Genomic DNA, 20,305 nt, shown 5'->3' on the forward strand with positions numbered 1-20,305 from the left:
TGCCAGCATGTGTCTGTGCACCTTGTGCTTGCAGTGCCCACAGAGGCCAGAAGAAGACATCAGATCCCCTGGAACTGGAGTTAGCTGCCTTGTTTGCTGGGAGTTGAGTTAAATCTGGATCCTTTGGAAGAGCAGCTAGTGCTCTTAACTGCTATCTCTCTGGCCCTAAAGAAAGTTTGTTTGTTTTGTGTGTGCACCTGTATGCCACAGGCCACATGAGATCAGAAAACTTGGATTCTCCTTATACAGTGGTTTTCAACCTTCCTAATGCTATGACCCTTTAACACAGCTCCTCCCCAACCATAAAATTATTTTCGATGCTACTTTATAACTGTAATTTTGATACTGTTATGAATCATAATATAAATATATGATATGCAAATGGTCTTGGGCAACCCCAATAAAAGGATCATTTGACCCCAAGGGGATTGTGACCCACAGGATGAGAAACACTGCCTTATGTCATTTGGATTCTAGGGATTGAACTCAGATTGGCAAGGCTTGGCACCAGGTGTCTTTGTATCGCAGGTCCATTGTGAGAAATTTGATTCTGTAAAAGTTTTTTGTTGTTGTTGATGGTGGTGGTTTTCTGAGACAAGTTCTCACTATGTACCATGACTGGCCTGGAACTCTCTGTATAGATCAGGCTGGTCCCAAACTCACAGAGATCTGCCTGCCTTTGCTCCAAAGTGCTGGGATTAAAGGTATGCGCCACTACACCTGGCTGAAATGGGTGTGTGACTCCAGCGATGGTTTCTGTTGCTCAGGCTTTTCCTTTGCTGTTTGCTGTTTTAAGTCACATCAGAATGGGCCAGTTGCATAGTCATCCTTTCCACTTCCTCAGATAAGTGACTTGGTAGAGGTCCTAAGTCCTTTTCAAAGTAATAACCTGTTTTGTCCAGGCCAGCTTCATCATGCAGTTTGGTGTCTGACCCTGTATCCATAGAGTAGTTCTTTTGTTTTCCTGAAGATTTCTGTAATTTATTTTAGAATTAGACTTTCCCTCTAAGGGTATTTTCTTTTATCTACAGAATACTAGAAAATTGGCTGAAGGTCAAGTTCACAGGCGATGACAGCCTGGTGGATGACATACGTGATGGTGGCGGGGATATCCAGACACTCACAGTCTTTAATGCGCTCAGTAGTAAAGGGGATCAAACAGTTTCTGTCAACGTGTGCATAAAGGTGAGTGACAGTCACTTCATTTACTTACCTTTATGATTTCATTTGCTTTATTCAGACATTACTGAAATTATAAATTGCTATTTATTCTCAAAAGTGGTTTTAAATGATTTTGAGAAGATCAGAAGCAAATGGCATTATCTATTTTTCTTTACATCTTGATAATATACAGTCGCCCTCTACTTGTGTAAGGTTTAGTCTGTATTCTCTTTCTGTCCCTGTTAAAAGTGTCTGAGATGGTCAGTTTTTTAAGAGAGGAAGTTTACTCTTGCTGGGGGTATTGAAGGTTTCAGTCTGTGACTGAGCTTGTTGGTCCTTTGAGGAAGCACATCCTGGTTGTGAGGGTGGATAGGGGCACACAGCAGAAACAAAACTGTGTATTTGACAGCCAGGAAACAGCAGAGAAGAGGGGGAGGTTGGCATCCTGCAGTTCCTTCAAAAGCATGTCCCATTGACCTAAAATCTCCACTAGACCCAGCTCTTGGGTACTCAGCCACCTATAGAAATAGCCACACTATTAGAAATAGTGTCAAGTTGGAGACCAAAGCTTAAACTCCTGGGCTTCCGAGGGTAGTCAGGATTCAGACTACAGCAAGCTTGGAGCCTCAGCTGCCACAGACCTTCTTGATAAAAACTCCGTTATAGCTTTATATTTTATATTTTATTTTTTGCTTGACTCAAGGTATAGCCTCTATCCAAATAGAACACCTTAGAGTCATTTTTTTGGTGAGCATATTTCAGATGTACTTTCATCTGACAGGTATCCGAAAACCACTTAAACACAAAACACAATATTCTCCCTATGTCTCTTTTACCCAGAGAAATAGTTAAATGCTGGGGCTCTGCTCACCAGGTCCTCGAGTTTGAAGTAAACTTTTCCATGTAGTGTGCTCAGAGCAGTGTCTGGCAGACACCTGGAGCTCATCTGTTGGTGTTGGCAACAGTGTAGTACTTTTCCTGAGTGTATGTATCTTCCAGCCAATTCTGAAGAAAGGATGTGTAGAAAGGAAGTTATCTCCTTTCCTCTCTGAAAATATACTTAGTGTACCCTCTTATTTTTATTGTTGTTTAACTAGGTTTGTAGAATCAAGTAGAAAATTAATTTACTTCTTAGTATCAACCACTGCTGTTACGATTTTCCTTGGTAACTTTTCCTTTCTGTGCATAGGGTTCTGAAAATTGGCTCTGAAGTGCCAAGTGTGCTAGATTTCCTTCATTGGTTGTATGAGCTTAGCAGGTCTTTAGGCCAGAGACTTCTTATTGTTTGGGTAGTGGTGGGATTGGACCTGGGGCCTCACGCATGCTAGGAAAGTGCTCCACCTCGAGCTACTCACCCAGGCTTTTCTAAAGAGTTTTTAGGTCTTAAGGATCTTGGTGAGTTTCTGAGCTAGCCTGGAACTTGCAGTCTCATTGCCTTAGCTTCCCTGAGTAGCAGTTCTGGTTATAACTGGTTTTAGGCATGTAGTCTCCTTACATGGAACCTTATGTTACTTCTGGGTCAGTTTTGTAGGGTTTCATTTGTTTGTTTTGTTTTTTTAAGTTGGGGGGGAATGATGGGTTTCATTGTAACGTTTTGTATATAGATACCACTGTACCATTTCAAGTTGCCCCTCCCTCTGGTCTCCTTCCTTTTCCCTAAGAGTTCCTCATGATACCTGCTCTTCTCTCTGTTACCTTTTTATTAGACAGGTGTTGAAGCACATGAGTTGATCCTCTGGATTTTTATTCTCTTTACCCTGTGTCTGTCTGTGTCTTTACACTGTATTCTAAAACATAGTCTTGGCACAACACACCCACCAGATGGGTCACCTTATTTCTCAGAGGAGGTCAGTGCTGTTGGGTCTAAGATCTGGACAGTAAGAACTGTCTCCTGAGTTGTCTTCCTCTGAGTCTCTTTTATGTTGGCAGCTCTTTCTTCAGATATCTTAGCCGAGGCTGACTGACTGTACCTGAACAGGGCCCTTAAACGTTGGCCAGAAGTTCTGTTTGGGTAGCAGTAGATGGTCACTGAATGGCAAGCAAACCTTTTTCTAGATCTGGGCATCTATTCTGTGGGCTGTTCAGTTTCTAGAGCAGCTTCATTCCGTTCCTCCCTGGTGCAACTGCTAGTACTCAGGCCAGAATCAGAGGTGACCAGTACCCCTGTAGCCTTATCATGGCTTCTTCTACATCATTTATCCAGAGATTGGTCCCATTTCCTCAATGCTGTAAAGAAATATATCCGAGTCTCTCTGTCTCTGTCTCTCTCTCTCTCTCTCTCTCTCTCTCTCTCTCTCTCTCTCTCTCTCTCTCTCTCTCTCTCTCTCTCTGTCTCTCTCTCTCTGTCTCTCTCTCTCTCTCTCTCTCCCTCTCGTTCCCATGCTACATAGCTGAGCTTGGACTTCTCGTTCCTGTTTTGTGAGTTTTCCCTTTATAATAAAGAAAAATACAATTGATCTAAAAAATATATATATCCGAATCTCTTGTCCACTGCAGGCTTGGTTTCATGATGGATTTAACCTTTTTATATTTGTTCAAAGTTGTTAAGATGACAGTTATGTGGTCAAACATAAATGTAGCTGGAGGCTTTTGTATCTGTTGACCGGGCAGTTTCGTGGTCTTGTGGAGGGCTGGCCCAGCTGTGGATTTTGTTTGTCTTTTTGTTTTGTTTTGTTTTATGAGGTAGGGTTTCTCCATGTAGCTCTGACTGTTGTAGAACTCACTGTGTAGACCAGGCTGACCTCAAACTCACAGAGATCCGCCTGCCGCTGCCCTGTGAGCACTGGGATTAAAGGTGTGTGCCAGCACGCCTGGCCCAGCTTTGTCTTTGAAGGACTCCCCAGGACACAGTGAGTGCATGGTGACCGGAACACCGTGGGGCAGACTGTTTCCTGTGTCCTCTTCTCTGGTACATTTATCTTGATGTCTTTGGTTCTGTTGCAGGTCGCCCATGGCACCCTTAGTGACAGTGCCCTTGATGCTGTGGAGACACGGAAGGACCTGTTGGGAGCCAGTGGGCTCATGCTGCTGCTTCCTCCCAAAGTGAAGAGCGAGGACGTGGCCGAGGAGGACCTGTACTGGCTGGCGGCCCTGCTGCAGCTCAAGCAGTTACTTCAGGCCAAGCCCTTCCAGCCTGCACTTCCGCTGGTGGTTCTCGTGCCCAGCTCCAAAGGAGACTCCATGGAGAAGGAAGTGGAGGATGGTTTGTGAAAGACGTTTCATTCATGGTTTTAATTTTTAATTAGTGGGTGGAGCTTGAATTTGGTGCATGGCAGGCAGTACAGTGTTGGGAACCTTTGAGACTAGAAGGTTCTTGTCTACTGCATGGTGGGCCAAGACCAGCACTGGGATATGTCACATGTGGAAATGAACGTTATTACATGGGACCTTTCTCCTTTTCTCTTACAGGTCTGATGTTACAGGATTTGGTTTCAGCTAAGCTGATTTCAGATTACATTGTTGTTGAGATCCCTGATTCTGTTAATGATTTACAAGGCACAGTGAAGGTAAGGTCCATCATTTTTAAAGGTCTATCAAGACACTTGTTTCTCCCTCTTCTGGTCTATCTTAAATTCTAATGGGTGGTTTTGTTTGTTGGTTGGTTGGTTGGTTTTTGAGATAACATCATGTAGGGCAGCCTAGCCTCAAATTTGCTCAGTAGCCAGGGTAACCTATAGCTGATCATTCTGTCGCTCCCTCTTCTGTTGGGATTGTAGCATGAACCGTCATGTCCAGTTTATATTAGGGATTTCCATTTTAATCTTATGCTTTATACATACATATAACTTTCTAAAGATATAGGCAGGAATAAAAATAAAATTTAAAAAATGCCCCATAGTTATGCTTTTAGTAATATATGAAATTGCTCACATAAATTTTTTGGCTTTGCTTTTATGAATTTAAAATGTCATATTTATTCAATTTTTTTAGAGTGATTGCTCTTGGAAAAGATAAAGAAATAGAGATTTCCTAAAAAGGTCTGCTAAAATTATTATAGGAAAAGAAGTATAGGAATTAGTAAGACTAACTATATGGCCTGAGGATGTAGCTCAGTGGTACAGTACCCCCTTACCATGTAAAATGTTCTAGGTTGTATTTCCAGCACTATATGAAAACAAAACAAAACAAAAATCCTACAGGAAGAGGTAACTGCAGGTTATGAAGCATCCTGGAATTCAGAGAAGCTGCTAATTCTAGGAATAAGATGGTGTGGCTCTGCTTCAGTGGGCAAAGGAAGAACTGAGGTCCTAGGTCCTTTCAGGAGGCTCTGCAGCCTCCACTTAATTGCTTGGATAGTATTCATAGGCCTTCCCTTTGGTGCCTCTGTAAGGCCTGTCTCCAGGGCTTTAGGAATCCACACTCCAGCACAGAGGGCTTGTTCCCCTACTGCAGTGCCGGAGGTTCTGTTCTTGCACTACTTTCATTCCATAGCCATGAGAAGAATGCTAACTAAGCCCCTTTAGAAAGCTGCTTTTTAAAGTGAGTGTGAATTGTTTGACTCCATCCCCCAGTTGTCTTGTTCCTCAGGTTTCTGGAGCAGTCCAGTGGCTGGTCTCCCGATGCCCTCAAGACCTGGACCTTTGCTGCCAGACCCTTATTCAGTATGTTGAGGATGGGATCAGCCGTGAGTTCAGTGGTCGGTTTTTCCACGACAGAAGAGAGAGGCGCCTGGGTGGCCTGACCTCCCAAGAGCCCAGCACCATTATTGAGTTGTTCAATAGTGTGCTCCAGTTCCTGGCCTCTGTGGTGTCCTCTGAGCAGCTGTGTGACATCTCCTGGCCTGTCACGGAGTTTGCTGAGGTGGGGGGCAGCCAGCTGCTTCCTCATCTGCACTGGAACTCAGCAGAGCATCTAGCTTGGCTGAAGCAAGCTGTGCTTGGCTTCCAACTTCCACAGATGGATCTCCCACCTGCAGGAGGTGTGTACCCACTCTAAGGGCTAGCTTCCTGTTCCCTTCTTGTTTAGTGGCATTGTACCAGGTGTGGGTTCCAGTGTGAAGTTCACAGTCCGTCTCTGCTGTGCACCCACCTACACCAACTGTTGGGTCTGAGGTGGAAGGAAACAGGGTTTTATGGCATAGAACTTGTCCTTTCCCCAGAGCAGTCCTGAGACTGCCCCACCTGCCCCACAGGTCCTACTTAGCCGTGATGCGTGAGGCTGATGCGACTGTCTCTGAGCTGCTGGCCCTGCTGGGGCCACAGCACCCAAGCGCTAGTTTACGTCAGTGCTCCTGTGAGCCTGGAGGTGCCTAGGTGCCTGGAGGTTGGGGCCTGTGGTCTGTTTGATGCAGACTCCACAGGTGTCTGGCCTGGCTCAAACCTGCTGCTGCAGGGCCTGTTCTTTCCTATTTTAATGACACTGGGAAGGCAGGACTCTGCTTGCTATTTAGCTGACAGAGCTTGTAGCTTTATTATATATTCTCAATACTTCGTAACTACACAGTAGCCCTCTACTAAGGAGATAGAGCGTTAATAATATTTCATGTTCACTGGTAACTTTCTCTGCAGCGCCCTGGCTCCCTGTGTGTTCCATGATCATTCAGTATACCTCCCAGATTCCCAGCTCTTGCCAGACCCAGCCTGTCCTCCACTCCCGGGTGGAGAACCTGCTGTGCAGGACTTACCAGAAGTGGAAGAGCAAGAGCCTCTCTCCAGGCCAGGAGTCAGGGCCTTCAGTTGCTGAGATCCCGTGGGATGACATCATCACCTTGTGCATCAATCACAAGCTGAGTGACTGGACACCCCCCAGACTTCCCATCACAGCAGGTAGTTGCCACTCAACGCTGTGGGAGCTGGGTCTTCATGAGATTTCCCTGATCTAATTTTAACAAAAGAGGGGGTTGAGTTTTTGTTTGTTTTCTAAATAGGGTCTCACTGTGTAGCTCTGACAAGCCAGGAACTCACTAAGTAAATAGGCTGGGCTAGCCTTGAACTCAGATCCACTTGCTTCTGCCTCCTGAGTAGTGAGATTAAAGGCAGGCATCACCATGCCTGATTGAAAAAATGTTTTCTTGATACTCTTTCTTTTTCCTATGTCCCATCTTCCCTTTCCATAGCTCTTCCCTTTAAAGTCACTGGTTTCCAGGTGACTTAACTTTGGGCAAGAACTAAGGTTTTACTGGGCATGGTGGTTCATATCTTTAACTCAATACTCAGGAGGATCTCTGTGAGTTTGTGGCTAGCCTGGTCTACATAGCAAGTTATAGGACAGCCAGGACTACATAGAGTCATCATGTCTCAAAAAACAAGAACAGTGTCAGGCATGGTGGTACTTACCATTAGTTCCAGCACTTGGGAGGCAGAGGCGGGCAGATCTCTGAGTTTAAGGCCACCCTGGTCTATAAAATGAGTTCTAGGACAGCCAGGGATACACAGAGAAACCTTATCTTGAAAAAAATAAAACAAAACAATTTTTTTTTAAAAAAAAAAGGGGGGGTTCTAGTAGAGCATAGACTCCCTAGGTTATCTCTTAGAGGGGCCCATGGCTCTGAGAGTTATTCCCGGCCCTTCTGTTCTGCATGAATGAATATACATATACATATTTATATACATCTTAAATCTGTTTTCTCAGAGGCACTGAGTGAAGATGGCCAGATATGTGTATATTTTTTCAAAAATCTCTTAAGAAAATATGATGTTCCCCTTTCATGGGAACAAGCCAGAATGCAGACACAGAGGGAGCTACAGCTGAGTCAAAGACGGTGAGTTCTATATCAGTGTGTGATAAGAATGCTGGTTTCCTGTCTCATAAACCCAGTTCACAGATACCAAATGATGTCTTAATATTCATGGTCTTGTAACACCTAAAAGCATTTCCGAGCAGCCCTTTGCCCCAGCATAAGCAGTCTCAGCAGTAGAAATTTATTAATAAAATTTGCTGCTATAGTAGAAAAGCATATGGTCATTTTAGTATGTGTTGAAATAACTTTTTAAATTTTTTATTTATTTTGTATATAGGGATGTTCTGCCAACATGCATGGCAATGCACCACTTGCATGCCACTGTTGTCTGCTCTAGAACTAGAGTTGCAGACAGTTGTGAGCCTGCATGCAGGTGCTGGGAATAGAACCTGGATTCTTTGGACGAGAACTCAACTGCTGGCTCATCTATGTCACCCCTAAAATAAGCTTCAGACTTAAACTCAGGGTCAGATAGATGGATCCGTGGGTCAAAGTACTTGCCGTGTAAGCCAGGCAACCTGAGTTTGAACCCTGGTGTCCACTTAGAGTTGGAAGGAGAACCGACCTCAAAGGATTGTCCCTGACCTCTGTGTACCATGAACTAGGCTGCTGCCTTAGTTTCATGTCTATTGCTATAGTAAAAAACTCTGACAGAAGAAACTTGGAGAAAGGGGTCATTTTAGCTTCCTATTGCAGGTAACAGTTTATCAGTTGGGAAAGTCAAAGCAGGCACTTGAAGCAGCAGTCACAGTCAGAATGCATGCATGCAAGCATGCTTGATTTCCTCAGTAGAGACTGGTGCTGCACGTGGTTGGTAGAGTCTTCTCACAGCTACTAATGGAATCAAAACAGTCCCCACAGACTCGTCTACAGACCCGCACACTCTAGACAGTCCCCACAGACCTGCTTGCTGTAGACAGTCCCTCATAATGATCCTACATTGTTTCAAGCTGATAGTTCAAACTAATCACCACAGCTACATACCATAAAGCTAATTTAAAAAAACCCAGTAAAATAAAAGTAACAACAACAACAACAAAATCCTGCCCTTCAATAAAACATTAGACAGGAAAGGCAGAACCAGCCTTTGCTGTCCATGTTGGCACTAACAGTGGTGAAGAACACTCGCTCTTGCAGAGCACCCCAGACTCGATTCCCAGCCCTAACATGGTGGGTCACAACCACCCATAACATCAGTTCCAGGGAGCTGATATTCTCTTCTGAACTCCTTGGGCACCAGGCACATGTGTAGTACATGTACATACAATACTCATACACATAAAATAAAGCTTAAAAAAAAGATCTGCTTATAAGCTTACTATATGGAGCTGAAGAGATGGCTCAGTAGTTAGGAGCATTTGTTGCTCTTCTGTGGGACTCAAGTTTGATTTCCAGCACCCGTGGTGGTCCTCAGTCACCTGGAACTCCCGTTCTTGGATTTTCCTTTGTGCTTCCATGGCTCCTGCATGCTTGAGGTACACATAAACTCAACAGAGGCCAAATACATATACATAAAATAAATCTTAAAATGCAGACACACATGAGAGAGAGACAGACTGACTGGTATAAGAAACAAAGCCCTAGATTGAAGCAGCTCTGAGAACCCAGTGCCTCTAGATAGTGGAACTTTTGAAAGCAGTAGTCTCTTTCTCACTTTCTGTTTTTTGAGACAAGATTTCACTCTGTAACCCTGGCTGGCCTGGAACTACAATGTAGGTCAGGCTGACTTTGTCTCTGCTTCCCAAGTGTTGGAACTAAAGGCACATGCTACCACACCTGGCCAACAGTGTCTCTTGATGTGTATGAGAATCAGTGTCTCTTGTTGGGGGAAGTCCAGAGGCAGGCACAGGCTGACATGAGCATAAACTGTCCGATAGAGTGCATGGATCCTGAGACTTTTGTTCATAGACTAAACATGTGTGCAGCTGTGTCTGTGCTTTGCATCCTTCTTAACCATGAGAACTTCCACACTTGTGCTTTCAGTTTGGGGATGAAGGCTTTTCATCCTTCTGCAAGCAGTTTTTCTACTCCACTGCTTCATGTGCACCGTAAAGGGAAGAAAAACGAGGAGAGTGGCCGAGAGGAGAACCTCAGTACAGACAATCTGATGCGCGGAGCTTCAGTGGAAGAGCTCCTGGCACAGTGTCTGTCCAGCAGTCTGCTGGAGGAGAAGGAAGAGAACAAAAGGTGCGTCTGCCCCCTCCTGTGCATGTGTGCCATTCATTCCACTTCCTGCTCCGGTAAGTCCAGACAGCCAGCCAGTGGCAGAGGAGCAGCTGGGCCAGCAAGGGCTATAATGATGGGACTGTTTTAAAAAAGAAAAGAAAGGAAGGAAGACGTTTATGAGAAAAGCTTGGGACTAGAGAGATGGCTCAGAGGTTAAGAGCACTTGCTGCTTTTCCAGAAGACCCAGTTTGGTACCCACACCCACATCAGTCGGCTCATAACCATCTGTAACTCCAACTTTACAGAATCTGATACATCTGGCTTTTCTAAGCACTCATGTGTATTCACAGATATACACACACACCTGTACATAATAAAAAATACTTTTGTATTTTTTTATTGTTTTTATTGAGCTATGTATTTTTCTCCACTCCCCTTTTCTTCCCTCCCCTTCTGCCCTCTTCCATGGTCCCCATGCTCCCAATTTACTCAGGAGATCTTGTCTTTTTCTACTTCACATGTAGATTAGATCCATGTATGTCTCTCTTAGGGTCCTCATTATTGTCTAGGTTCTCAGGTCTATGTGAACTGTAGGCTGGTTTTCCCTTGCTTTATGTCTAAAAACCACGTATGAGTGAGTACATATGATGTTTGTCTTTTTGGGTCTGGGTTACCTCACTCAGTATGATGTTTTCTAGCTCCAGCCATTTTCCTGCAAATTTCAATCTGTTGTTATTTTTTTCTGCTGTGTAGTACTCCATTGTGTAAATGTACCACATTTTCCTTATCCATTCTTCGGTCGAGGGGCATTTAGGTTGTTTCCAGGTTCTGGCTATGACAAACAGTGCTGCTATGAATAAACATAGTTGAGCACATGTCTTTGTGGTACGATTGAGCATCCTTTTGGGTTGCTAAATAGTGGTATTGCTGGGTCTTGAGATAGGTTGCTTCCTAATTTTCTGAAAATTGTCATACTGATATCCAAAAGGGCTGTACCCACTAGCAATAGAGGAGTGTTCCCTTTACCCCACATCCTCTCCAGCATAAGTTGTCATCAGTGTTTTTGATCTTGGCCATTATTAGAGGTGTAAGGTGAAATATCAGAGTTGTTTTGATTTGTATTTTCTCTGATGGCTGAGGATGTTGAGCATTCCTTAAGTGTCTTTCAGCCATTTTAGATTCCTCTGTTGAAAGTTCTTTGTTTAGGTCTGTACCCCATTTTTTTTTTATTGGATTATTTGTTTTTGATGACCAATTTATTGAGTTCTTTGTATATTTTGGAGATCAGATCTCTGTCTGATGTGGGGTTGGTGAAGATCTTTTCCCATTCTGTAGGCTACTGTTTTGTCTTGTTGACTATGTCCTTTGCTTTCCAGAAGTTTCTCAGTTTCAGGAGGTCCCATTTATTAATTGTTTCAGTGTCTGTGCTACTGGGGTTATATTTAGGAAGTGATCTTCTGTGCCAGTGCATTCAAGTGTACTTCCCACTTTTCTCTTCTATGAGGTTTAGTGTGGTTGGTTTTATGTTGAGGTCTTTGATAATGTTTGGACTTGAGTTTTCTGCATGGCGATAGATAGGATCTATTTTCATTCTTCTACATGTTGATATCCAGTTATGCCAGCACCATTTGTTGAATGTGCTTTCTTTGTTCTATTTTATATTTTTTGCTTTTTTTTTTTGTCAAAAATCAGGTGTTCATGGGTGTGTAGATTTATATCTGGGTCTTTGATTCTATGGGTCCTCCTGTTTGTTTTTATGCCAATACTAGGTTGTTTTCAGTACTATAGCTCTGTAGTAGAGTTTGAAGTCAGGGATTGTGATGCCTCCAGAAGTTCTTTTATTGTACAGGATTGTTTTGGCTATCCTGGGTTTTTTGCTTTTCCATATGAAGTTGAGCATCGAAAGTCTGTGAAGAATCTTGCAGGGATTTTGCTGGGCATTACGTTGAATCTGTACATTGCTTTTGGTAAGATTGCCATTTTTACTATGTTAATTCCACCTACCTATCCAAGAGAATGGGAGATCTTTCCACTTTCTGGTTTGTTCTTCAGTTTCTTTCTTCAAAGATTTAAAGTTCTTGTCATACAGGTCTTCCACTTGTTTGATTAGAGTTACTCTGAGATATTTTATGCTATTTGTGACTGTTGTGAAGGGTGATGTTTCTCTGATTTCTTTCTCGGCCCATTTATCTTCTGTGTAAAGGAGGGCTATTGATTTTTTGAGTTAATCTTGTAACCTGCTTGTTTTTTATTTTTCAAGACAGGGTTTCTTTGTGTAACTTGGCTGTCCTGGAACTAGCTTTTTAGACCAGGCTGGCCTCAAATTTACAGACCCGGGATTAAAGGCATGGGCCGCCACCACCACCTGGCTCTAAAAGTATAATCTCTGAAAAGATGACCATGCTTAGAATGTTTCTAAGGTTTATCATTGGCTTCATTGTTTATTATTTTAAAAGTCAATTTTCTAGAGGAAAATATGCTTAGCTAAGGCTACTTAACTTCTGCCATGACTGGTCACAGCCTTTGGCCCTTGGGGAGCCTGCGGCTTCAGTGGATCATTTCCTACTAGGTGGGAGGAGCTCCTCCGCGTAACTCAGCATCCCGTCCTCTGTCCCGTCTTCTTCTGTCCTCACTGGATGGTCTTTCTACTGCGAGATAGAAGTTTGTAAAGGTCGTCTTCCCCCACCACTGCCTGCCCTCTCCCCAGCAGAGTATCGTGTGCCTGCTACACCTCTCCCACTGTTGCTGGAGCCGAGCACGCCATCTCTAGTCGCCGTCAGCTCGCCCCTGGGCTGTGACTTCAGTTCCAGCCTCCTCATAGCACCCAGCCCCTAGGGCTCCCTGAGACATTGCCCTTCCCTCCACTTGATCATGCACGTCAGCACACAATCCTGCAGACATACAGACACATCTTTCTGTGTGGCCTCAGTTCTCTCTCTCCACCACTGCATGCTTCTCCTTTAGTAGTAAAACTGTAAGCAAAGCCAGTGGTGTTAGTCGTTGCTCGTGCCTTTTGCCTTTCCAGCCTGCACACTTGGACCTGGCCTGAGCCCTGTCACTGTCAGTCACATCCTCGCTTCTCATCCTTGTTTCTAGTCCTCTTCAAGGACTTTCCTGTTTTTCTCTAGCATCCAGACCTACTCTCTGGACTTCATCTCTGCTTCTTATATTCCTACTCACGCCATAATTTCATCCAGTTTCGTGAGTATTTAAATACTATCAATCTTGTAATAAATCCAAAAATTCCACAAACTTGTCCCCTGACCCCCACATGGGCATCCATGTCCACATGTATACATGGACACACAAGAGTCGGTGAAATAAACCTAAGATGAGTGGTAGTTAAGGTTTTGCTTTCCAGTGCTCTGATCTTTCTCATTTTGAGATGTCCTCCTGTTTCAGGTTTGAAGAGCAACTCCAGCAGTGGGTATCTCAAGACTCACAGGCATTCGCAGAGTCAGCTTGCCTTCCTCTCTACCTTCCTCAGACACTCATATCTTTCCCTGACACTATCAAAACTCAGACTGTGCTGAAAACATCTCCAACAAGGAGACCCCAGGTGAGAACGGGGGGGGGGGGCATTTGACATGTACAGAATTAAAGACTGAGAGAATGTGCCAGCCTCGGGACCATCCCTTTAATCCCCACACTCCAAGAGTGTGAGGCCAGCCTGGTCTACACAGTGAGTTCCAGGCAATCAGGGCTACACAGGAAGCCTGCAACACTGTGTTAGATCGTCCTGTGATGTGTTAACACATGGAAGTTAGACCTTTAAACTTCATATGCCAATGTTACTGAGTTCCTACCTGTGAAATAAATGGAGAGGAGACCTAAACACAGTAAAAAAACTGACTAGGGGCTAGGAATGCAGTCAACTGGTAGAGTGCTTACCTGGCATGCAGAAAACCTGGGGTGCATCCCTAGCATTGAATAGACTGCACCGAAAATCCTAGAATTAAAGGCAGGAGGATCAGAAGTTCAGGGTCATCCTTGGCCACAGAGCTCACTGAAGGAAAGAACAGAGCAAACCTGTACCTGTGCGGATGTGCATTAAACACAGTAACTATGGCATTGTCTTAGCTGCTTTTTACAGCTGATAAGACACCATGACCAAAAGTAACTTGGGGAGGAAAGGGCTTGTTTCACTACACATGATGGTTCATCAGCAGGGACAGTCAGGGAAGGAACCTAGAGGTGGGAACTAGTGCAGATTCCGTGTATGAATCTGTCATCAGCTTGCTCCTGGTTTGTTCAGCTTGCTTGCTTATAGCACCCAGGACCACCAGCCCAGGGATGGGCACCACCCACAGTGAGCTGGGCCTCCCCCATCAATCATGAAAATGCGATAGAGGTGTTTTCTCAATTTGGAGGAACTGCCTTCCTCCAAGGTTGACTAGATTATGTTAAGGTGATGTAAAACTAGCTAACATGATTGGCTGTTTGTCAGCTTCACACAGACACACACTGTCCAACCAGGGCCGCTCCTCTTTGATTTTTCTCCATCCAAGATCGCATGTTAATATGAATATCACAGTATAAAACATTTCAACTTTTAAAAGTCTTACGGTCTTTAACAATTTAGATTTAAACACTTTCCATGTGGTGGTGGTACACGCCTTTAATCCCAGCACTCTGGAGGCAGAGGCAGGCAGAGAAACCTTGTCTTGAAAAAAACAAAACCAAACCAACCAAAAAACATTTAAATATTTTTTTAAAAGTTCTATCTCTTTAAAACATCCAAAGACTCCCTAAAATATTCATGATCTCTGTAAAATAGCCAAAGTTTCTGTAAATATCCAGTCTCTTTAAAATTCCAAAGTCTCTTTGAAAGTTAAAAATCTCTCAACTATGGGTACTTGTAAAATAAGAAATGAATTACATATATTCTTATTACAGGAAGGAAGAATAAGGGTACAGTCATAATCGTCAGGTGAACCCAGAGTCCGACAGTGTAAAGCTTAGTGTCAGACTTGTGGCATTCACTTGCGATCTTCTGGGCTCCGTGGAAATGCTTGGGCAGCTGTGTGTAGCACACGCAGCTTGTTTGCTAGGCTCAGGCTGGCTCCACTCCACAGCTGCTGCTTTCCCTGGTGGTCATCTCCACTGCAGCTGGTCTGCTCCTTCACCAGTAATTTCTTTCTCTTGGGTTCTTGTCAGGGACTCTAGCCCTTTCACATGGTACCAAGCCTTTTCTCACCAGGACCTGTTTAATCCTGGGCCTTCTGCTGTGGTCGAGAGCACCAGCAGCCTGGCCTGGCCTGGCCTGGCCTGGCTTTCACTGTGCCAAGCCTCAGCTGCTCTTCATGATCCCTTCGTACTTTCAAAACCAGTATGAGCTGGGAGAATCTTACACTGCCAGGTTCAGCTCCCTCTGGACCAGAGCTTCTGTGTGCTGAGCCTGAGTAAACACTTCACAGATTTCACCTCAGTGATGCTGGTCTCTTCTTAATCACAGCTGGCTCTTCGGCCCCAGCTGACAGCATCCATTGTCCCAGCAAAGCGGAGCTTCGCTATATCATACAAACAACCCTAACAGAGAGTTTGAGGGACTCACAGACTTCCTCCAACTGCACAAGCCAGGCCTTCATCTGCACGACTTCCAGCATTGTCTTCTAAGTTCCCATGGCAATTCATTAAACTCTGAGCACAAAAAGGCTTTTCTAGTCCAAAGTTCCAGAGTTTCCACAATCCTCCAAAAATACAAGGTCAGGCCGGTCATAGTGATACCCCAAGGCCTGGTAACTAATTTCTTAATTAGGGTTTCTGTTGCTGTCATAAAACACCATGACCGGAAACATTTGGGGAGGAAAGGGTTTATTTCCTCTTCACTTTGGATGTAGTCCATCATCCAAAGAAATAACTGCAGGAACTCAAACAGGGCAGGAACCTTGAGGCAGGAGCTGCCTGAAAGGCCATGGAGGAAGCAAGCTACCTACTGGCTTGCTTCCATGGCTCGCTCTGTCTGCATTTTTATAGAACCCAGGACCACCAGCCCAGGGTGACCCCATCCACAATGACTTGGGTCCTCCCACATCATTCACTAAATAAGAAAATGTCCTATAGTCTTGCCCACAGGCCAGTCTTGAAGGGGCATTTTCTCAGTTGAGCTTCCCTCTTCCATAATGACACTAGCTTAAAACTAACCAGCACAGATAGGAAGAGTAACTCCTGTCTGGGACCACATAACTGTCTGAACCATGGCACTGACCAGACTCAATCCTGGCCATAACTTTCCCTAAGCAAACTTAGTAAATAAAGAAGATAAGCTCACAGAGTCAGCTTCACCCTAGAATAGTTGCTTTTCTTTTTTTTTTTTTTCCATTAATAGACTGCATTTTATTTTTTTCATAGAGTACAAAATAATGCTATTATAAAATGTGTGCTTAGGAAATGATGCCTTCCCTGATAGTTTTATGGGTTGTTTTAAGTTTATAAGGGATTTCCCCCTGCTTTTCAAAGTTAGATCTTCCGGGCTCCAAAGCTTCTCCATGTGTTTTTGGGCTAAGGAAGCAAATGAAATCTAACTGGCCAGGTGAGGCCAGGTGAGATGTTTCTGGAGTGGTTTAAGAGCCCTCAATAAGAGGAAGATAAATTAAGACAACACACTGTTCCCACTTCTAAGTCTAATACTTTAAAATTGTCTTCTCTTTGACTCACTGTGAGACATAGAGGTGTACACTTGTAACCCCAGCATTTTGGAGATGGAAGCAGGAGGATCATGAGTTCAAGGCCAGCCTCTACTACATAGCAAGTTTGTGGCTATTCTGAACTGTTCAAGCCTTTCTCAACCCCACTCCACACTACTCCCCAGAACTACTTAGGCTCTTTGACTAATTCTCTCCAAAGAAGTTGCCAGATAAAATTTAATGTACCAAAGTTTTCACTGTGGTATTAGATGTATGTATAGTCAACAAATATCCCAAGCTGGGAGCCTGATTAAACAATTTCAGTCCATAGAATAGTATATGCGTAGTAGATAAAGCTGGAAAAAAATGTAGGATAGATACCAAGGGAGGGTTCTGTTGAGTCCAAGAGACTCCAAATGATGTAAACATGAATCAGCTGTAATGTCTTCACAGATGACTACTTTTTGCTTCTTTCTTATTCAACTAGAATACAGGGGCAGGAGAGCAATTACAGTTCTCAGAGATATCAGACATGTCGCTAACTGGAAGGCTGAAGCACCTGGAAAGGCTGATTCGAAGTTCAAGGGAAGAAGACGTTGCCTCTGAGCTCCACCTGTCTGCGCTACTGGACATGGTGGACATTTGAACAGCCTGACATGCGAGGGGTTGTTTTCTTTGTAATGGTTTTGTTTTCAACCAAATTATGCTATGCCCAGATGCTTGGTGTCCTGTCAGAAATGAGATTATCAATTATGCAAATAAACTATTTGAGTCATCTGAGATCCTTCTTAGTTTTTGAATAAAAGGCGGTGTGATGTCTTTAATAGTATTTGTGCTGTGACCTCAGACTGGCACTCCCTAGAGAATCCTCTGAGGAAGTTTTTATAAGTGTCTGGTTTTCTGTACATATACATTTTGAGAATTTCATGTATAAGTAGCTGTATTTACATCATTTTAGCCCCTCCCTCCACCTGCACACTCTGGAATTCCTAACCCATTCTACTTTAATGGTTGTTACATATATATACATATGCATACAGTCTGCCGAGTCTGTGTAATGTTGCTGATATGTATGTGTTTAGGGCTGACCATTTGGAAATGGAGAACCTATTACAGGTCTCCTTCCTGAAGAAACTGATCCTCCCCTGGTAATCCATTGACTGCTTGTACTGTTTAAATAGATGATTAATTCTATTAGGAAAGTCTCTGACCCTGGTGTGCTAGACATCAGAAATGCAGGGACAAGGTCAACTCTGCTCATCAGGAGAGCCAGCAGACCTCTGCATACATACATGCATACATACATACATACATGCATGCATACATACTTACACATACACATACATGCTGTTGTGGTTTGAAAGAAAATGGCCCCCAAAAGGAGTGGCACTCTTTGGAGGTGTGGCTTTATAGGAATAGGTGTGGCCTTGTTGGAAGGAGTGTGTCACTGTGGGGGTGGGCTTTGAGGTCTCTATATGTTCAAGTCATGCCCAGTGTCTTAGATTACTTCCTGTTACCTGAGAGTAAAGATGTAGAATTTTCAGCTCCTTCTCCAGTACCATGTCTGCTTGCACACCACCATGTCCTGACATGATAGTAAATCTCTAAACTGAAAGCTATAGTGGTATGTTATTTGTGTTTTAATAAATAAAGCTTGCCTGAAGATTAGAGGGCAAAGCAGCCATACTAGTCAGCCATACAGGCCAGGCTGTGGTGACACACACCTTTAATCCCAGGACTCTCGGGAGACAGGCAGATGGATCTCTCTGAGTTCAAGGCCATCCTGGGCTACACAAGATTGAATCTGTCTAAAAGAAAAACAGCTCACACAAAGGTGATCCCAGCATTTGGGATCGCATGCCTTTAATCCCAGCACTGGGGAGGTGGAGACAGGAGTGATATGGCTGGGTGGAGAGAGGATTATAAAGGGAAAGAGACAGGAACTCGGTGGAGTGTGGAGCTCGAGGACTCGTGGAGACAGGATCTCGCCCCTTCAGTCTGAAGATTTGGTAGAGGTAAAATGTATCTCTAGTGGCTGGCTGCTTTGCTTTTCTATCTTCAGGTTGAACCCCAATATCTGTCTCTGAGTTTTTATTATTTATGCTACAGAAAGCCAGCCCTATTTTCCTTTATAAGAGCTGCCACGGCCTTGATGTCTCTTCACAGCAATAAAACCCCTAACTAAGACATACATACAAACATACGTACATATATAAGTACATCTTGGAAGATGTGTATGGGTACATACATATTTAATGTAACTAGATGGTTTTGAGAGTGTTAGCATACCTGAGAAAGCATGATGAGAGCCTAGAGGCACTAGCTGGTTGTGTGGCTAAATGAAAGGAACAGGCCAGCAGGCTCAGAATATATTCTGAGGGCCATGGGAACCAGTTGTGGAAGAACATTAGGCAGAAGTGACCTGGTCCTGTAAAAATAGCATGTGGAAGCCAGGCGGTGGTGGTGCATGCGTTTAATCCCCCCACCCAGGAGGCAGAGTCAGGTGGATCTCTGAGTTCGAGGCCAGCCTGGTCTACAGAGCTAGTTCCTGGGAAGCCAGAGCTGTTACATCGAGAAAACCTGCCTCTAAAAAACAAACAAAAAGCATGTGGAAGGGATAGCTTGGCAGTTAAGAGCACTTGTGAGAGATCTTTTTGTTTTTTTTTTTTAAAGGAGCAGTTCTGGCAGAAGACTGGCTTTTGGTTTCCAGCACCACATGGTGCTTACAACCATCAGGATCCCCAGTTCCAGGAGATCTGGCACCCTCCATTGACCCCTGCAGGTACCATGCATGTGGTGTACCACATGGGTGCAAAGCACCCATTCACGTAAATAAAATGGCATTTTGTGAGGGAGAGAAGGAAGTATTTAAAAACTTGATGTTCACCTTTCTTAAGCTGTGCACTAAGCATTTCCAGATTATCATCCTATAACCCCTAATATTCCATTCAGTAAGTGTATGTAGCATCTCTGGTTCTCGTAAACCTCTGACATCTGCCACCACACCTGGTTCTTGTTTCATTCACTGAGAACAAAAGTGCTAAGAAGAAAGCCTATCTCACCATCAAAACCATCAGCAGGTCTCTCTCTTCCCCAAGCAAACACTACATCTTTAGGCTTTAAAACATTTTTATTGTATGTATCTTAATGGAAACTTTACATTTTGTCTGTACGTGTGGACAAGTGTGTGCTACAGTGTATATGTGAAGGTCAAGCTGTCCCTTTGACTTCCATTTAAGTGTGGTAGCACATCATAGGACAATTTTCAGGGTCAGTTCTCTCCTTCCACCATATCGGATCTGGGAATGGAACTCTGATCATCAGACTTGGAGACAAGCGCCTTTACCCACCGAACCATTTGGTGGGCACAAATATATTCGTGTGTCTGCACGTGTGCGTGCACTTGTGGATGTGAAGGGCTCAGAGGACAACTTTTCAGAGTCAGCTCCAACAGGGGACCAATTATTTAAATGCACATCGGGGGAAACTGTTTTTTCCTTCCATTTGGGTTTTGAATTTAGCTAAGGCTTTTATCTCTGTAATGCCTTCAACACTTCCTGGGTTTTGAATAATACCTTTCTCTTCCCTGGTCCATTTTCTCAGTTTATGAAACTCATGCTCTAGTAGCCTTCTGAGCTTTTACATCTAAATGTTTTTATTTCTATCTTTATAT

At 43.8% G+C, this 20,305-nt stretch overlaps 1 protein-coding gene across 3 annotated transcripts in view; it reads left to right on the top strand.

Annotated features, from left to right (window-relative positions):
• The window catches only part of LOC119822762 (minichromosome maintenance complex component 3 associated protein), a 52,982-nt gene extending 35,570 nt beyond the window's left edge, over window positions 1-17,412 (top strand). For all 3 annotated transcript variants that reach the window (XM_038342270.2, XM_042055671.1, XM_038342269.2), the window contains 9 exons: window positions 1,032-1,185; window positions 4,105-4,363; window positions 4,570-4,667; window positions 5,689-6,079; window positions 6,669-6,926; window positions 7,732-7,861; window positions 9,824-10,027; window positions 13,409-13,565; window positions 17,120-17,412. In XM_038342270.2, coding sequence (XP_038198198.1) covers window positions 1,032-1,185; window positions 4,105-4,363; window positions 4,570-4,667; window positions 5,689-6,079; window positions 6,669-6,926; window positions 7,732-7,861; window positions 9,824-10,027; window positions 13,409-13,565; window positions 17,120-17,278 — 1,810 coding nt within the window. In that variant the 3' untranslated portion in view covers window positions 17,279-17,412. The remainder of the gene's footprint in view (window positions 1-1,031; window positions 1,186-4,104; window positions 4,364-4,569; window positions 4,668-5,688; window positions 6,080-6,668; window positions 6,927-7,731; window positions 7,862-9,823; window positions 10,028-13,408; window positions 13,566-17,119) is intronic.
• The last annotated feature ends 2,893 nt before the right edge of the window (window positions 17,413-20,305 follow it).

Source organism: Arvicola amphibius, chromosome 9, assembly GCF_903992535.2.
Source record: "Arvicola amphibius chromosome 9, mArvAmp1.2, whole genome shotgun sequence".
In the NCBI taxonomy this organism is placed as follows: Eukaryota; Metazoa; Chordata; class Mammalia; order Rodentia; family Cricetidae; genus Arvicola; species Arvicola amphibius.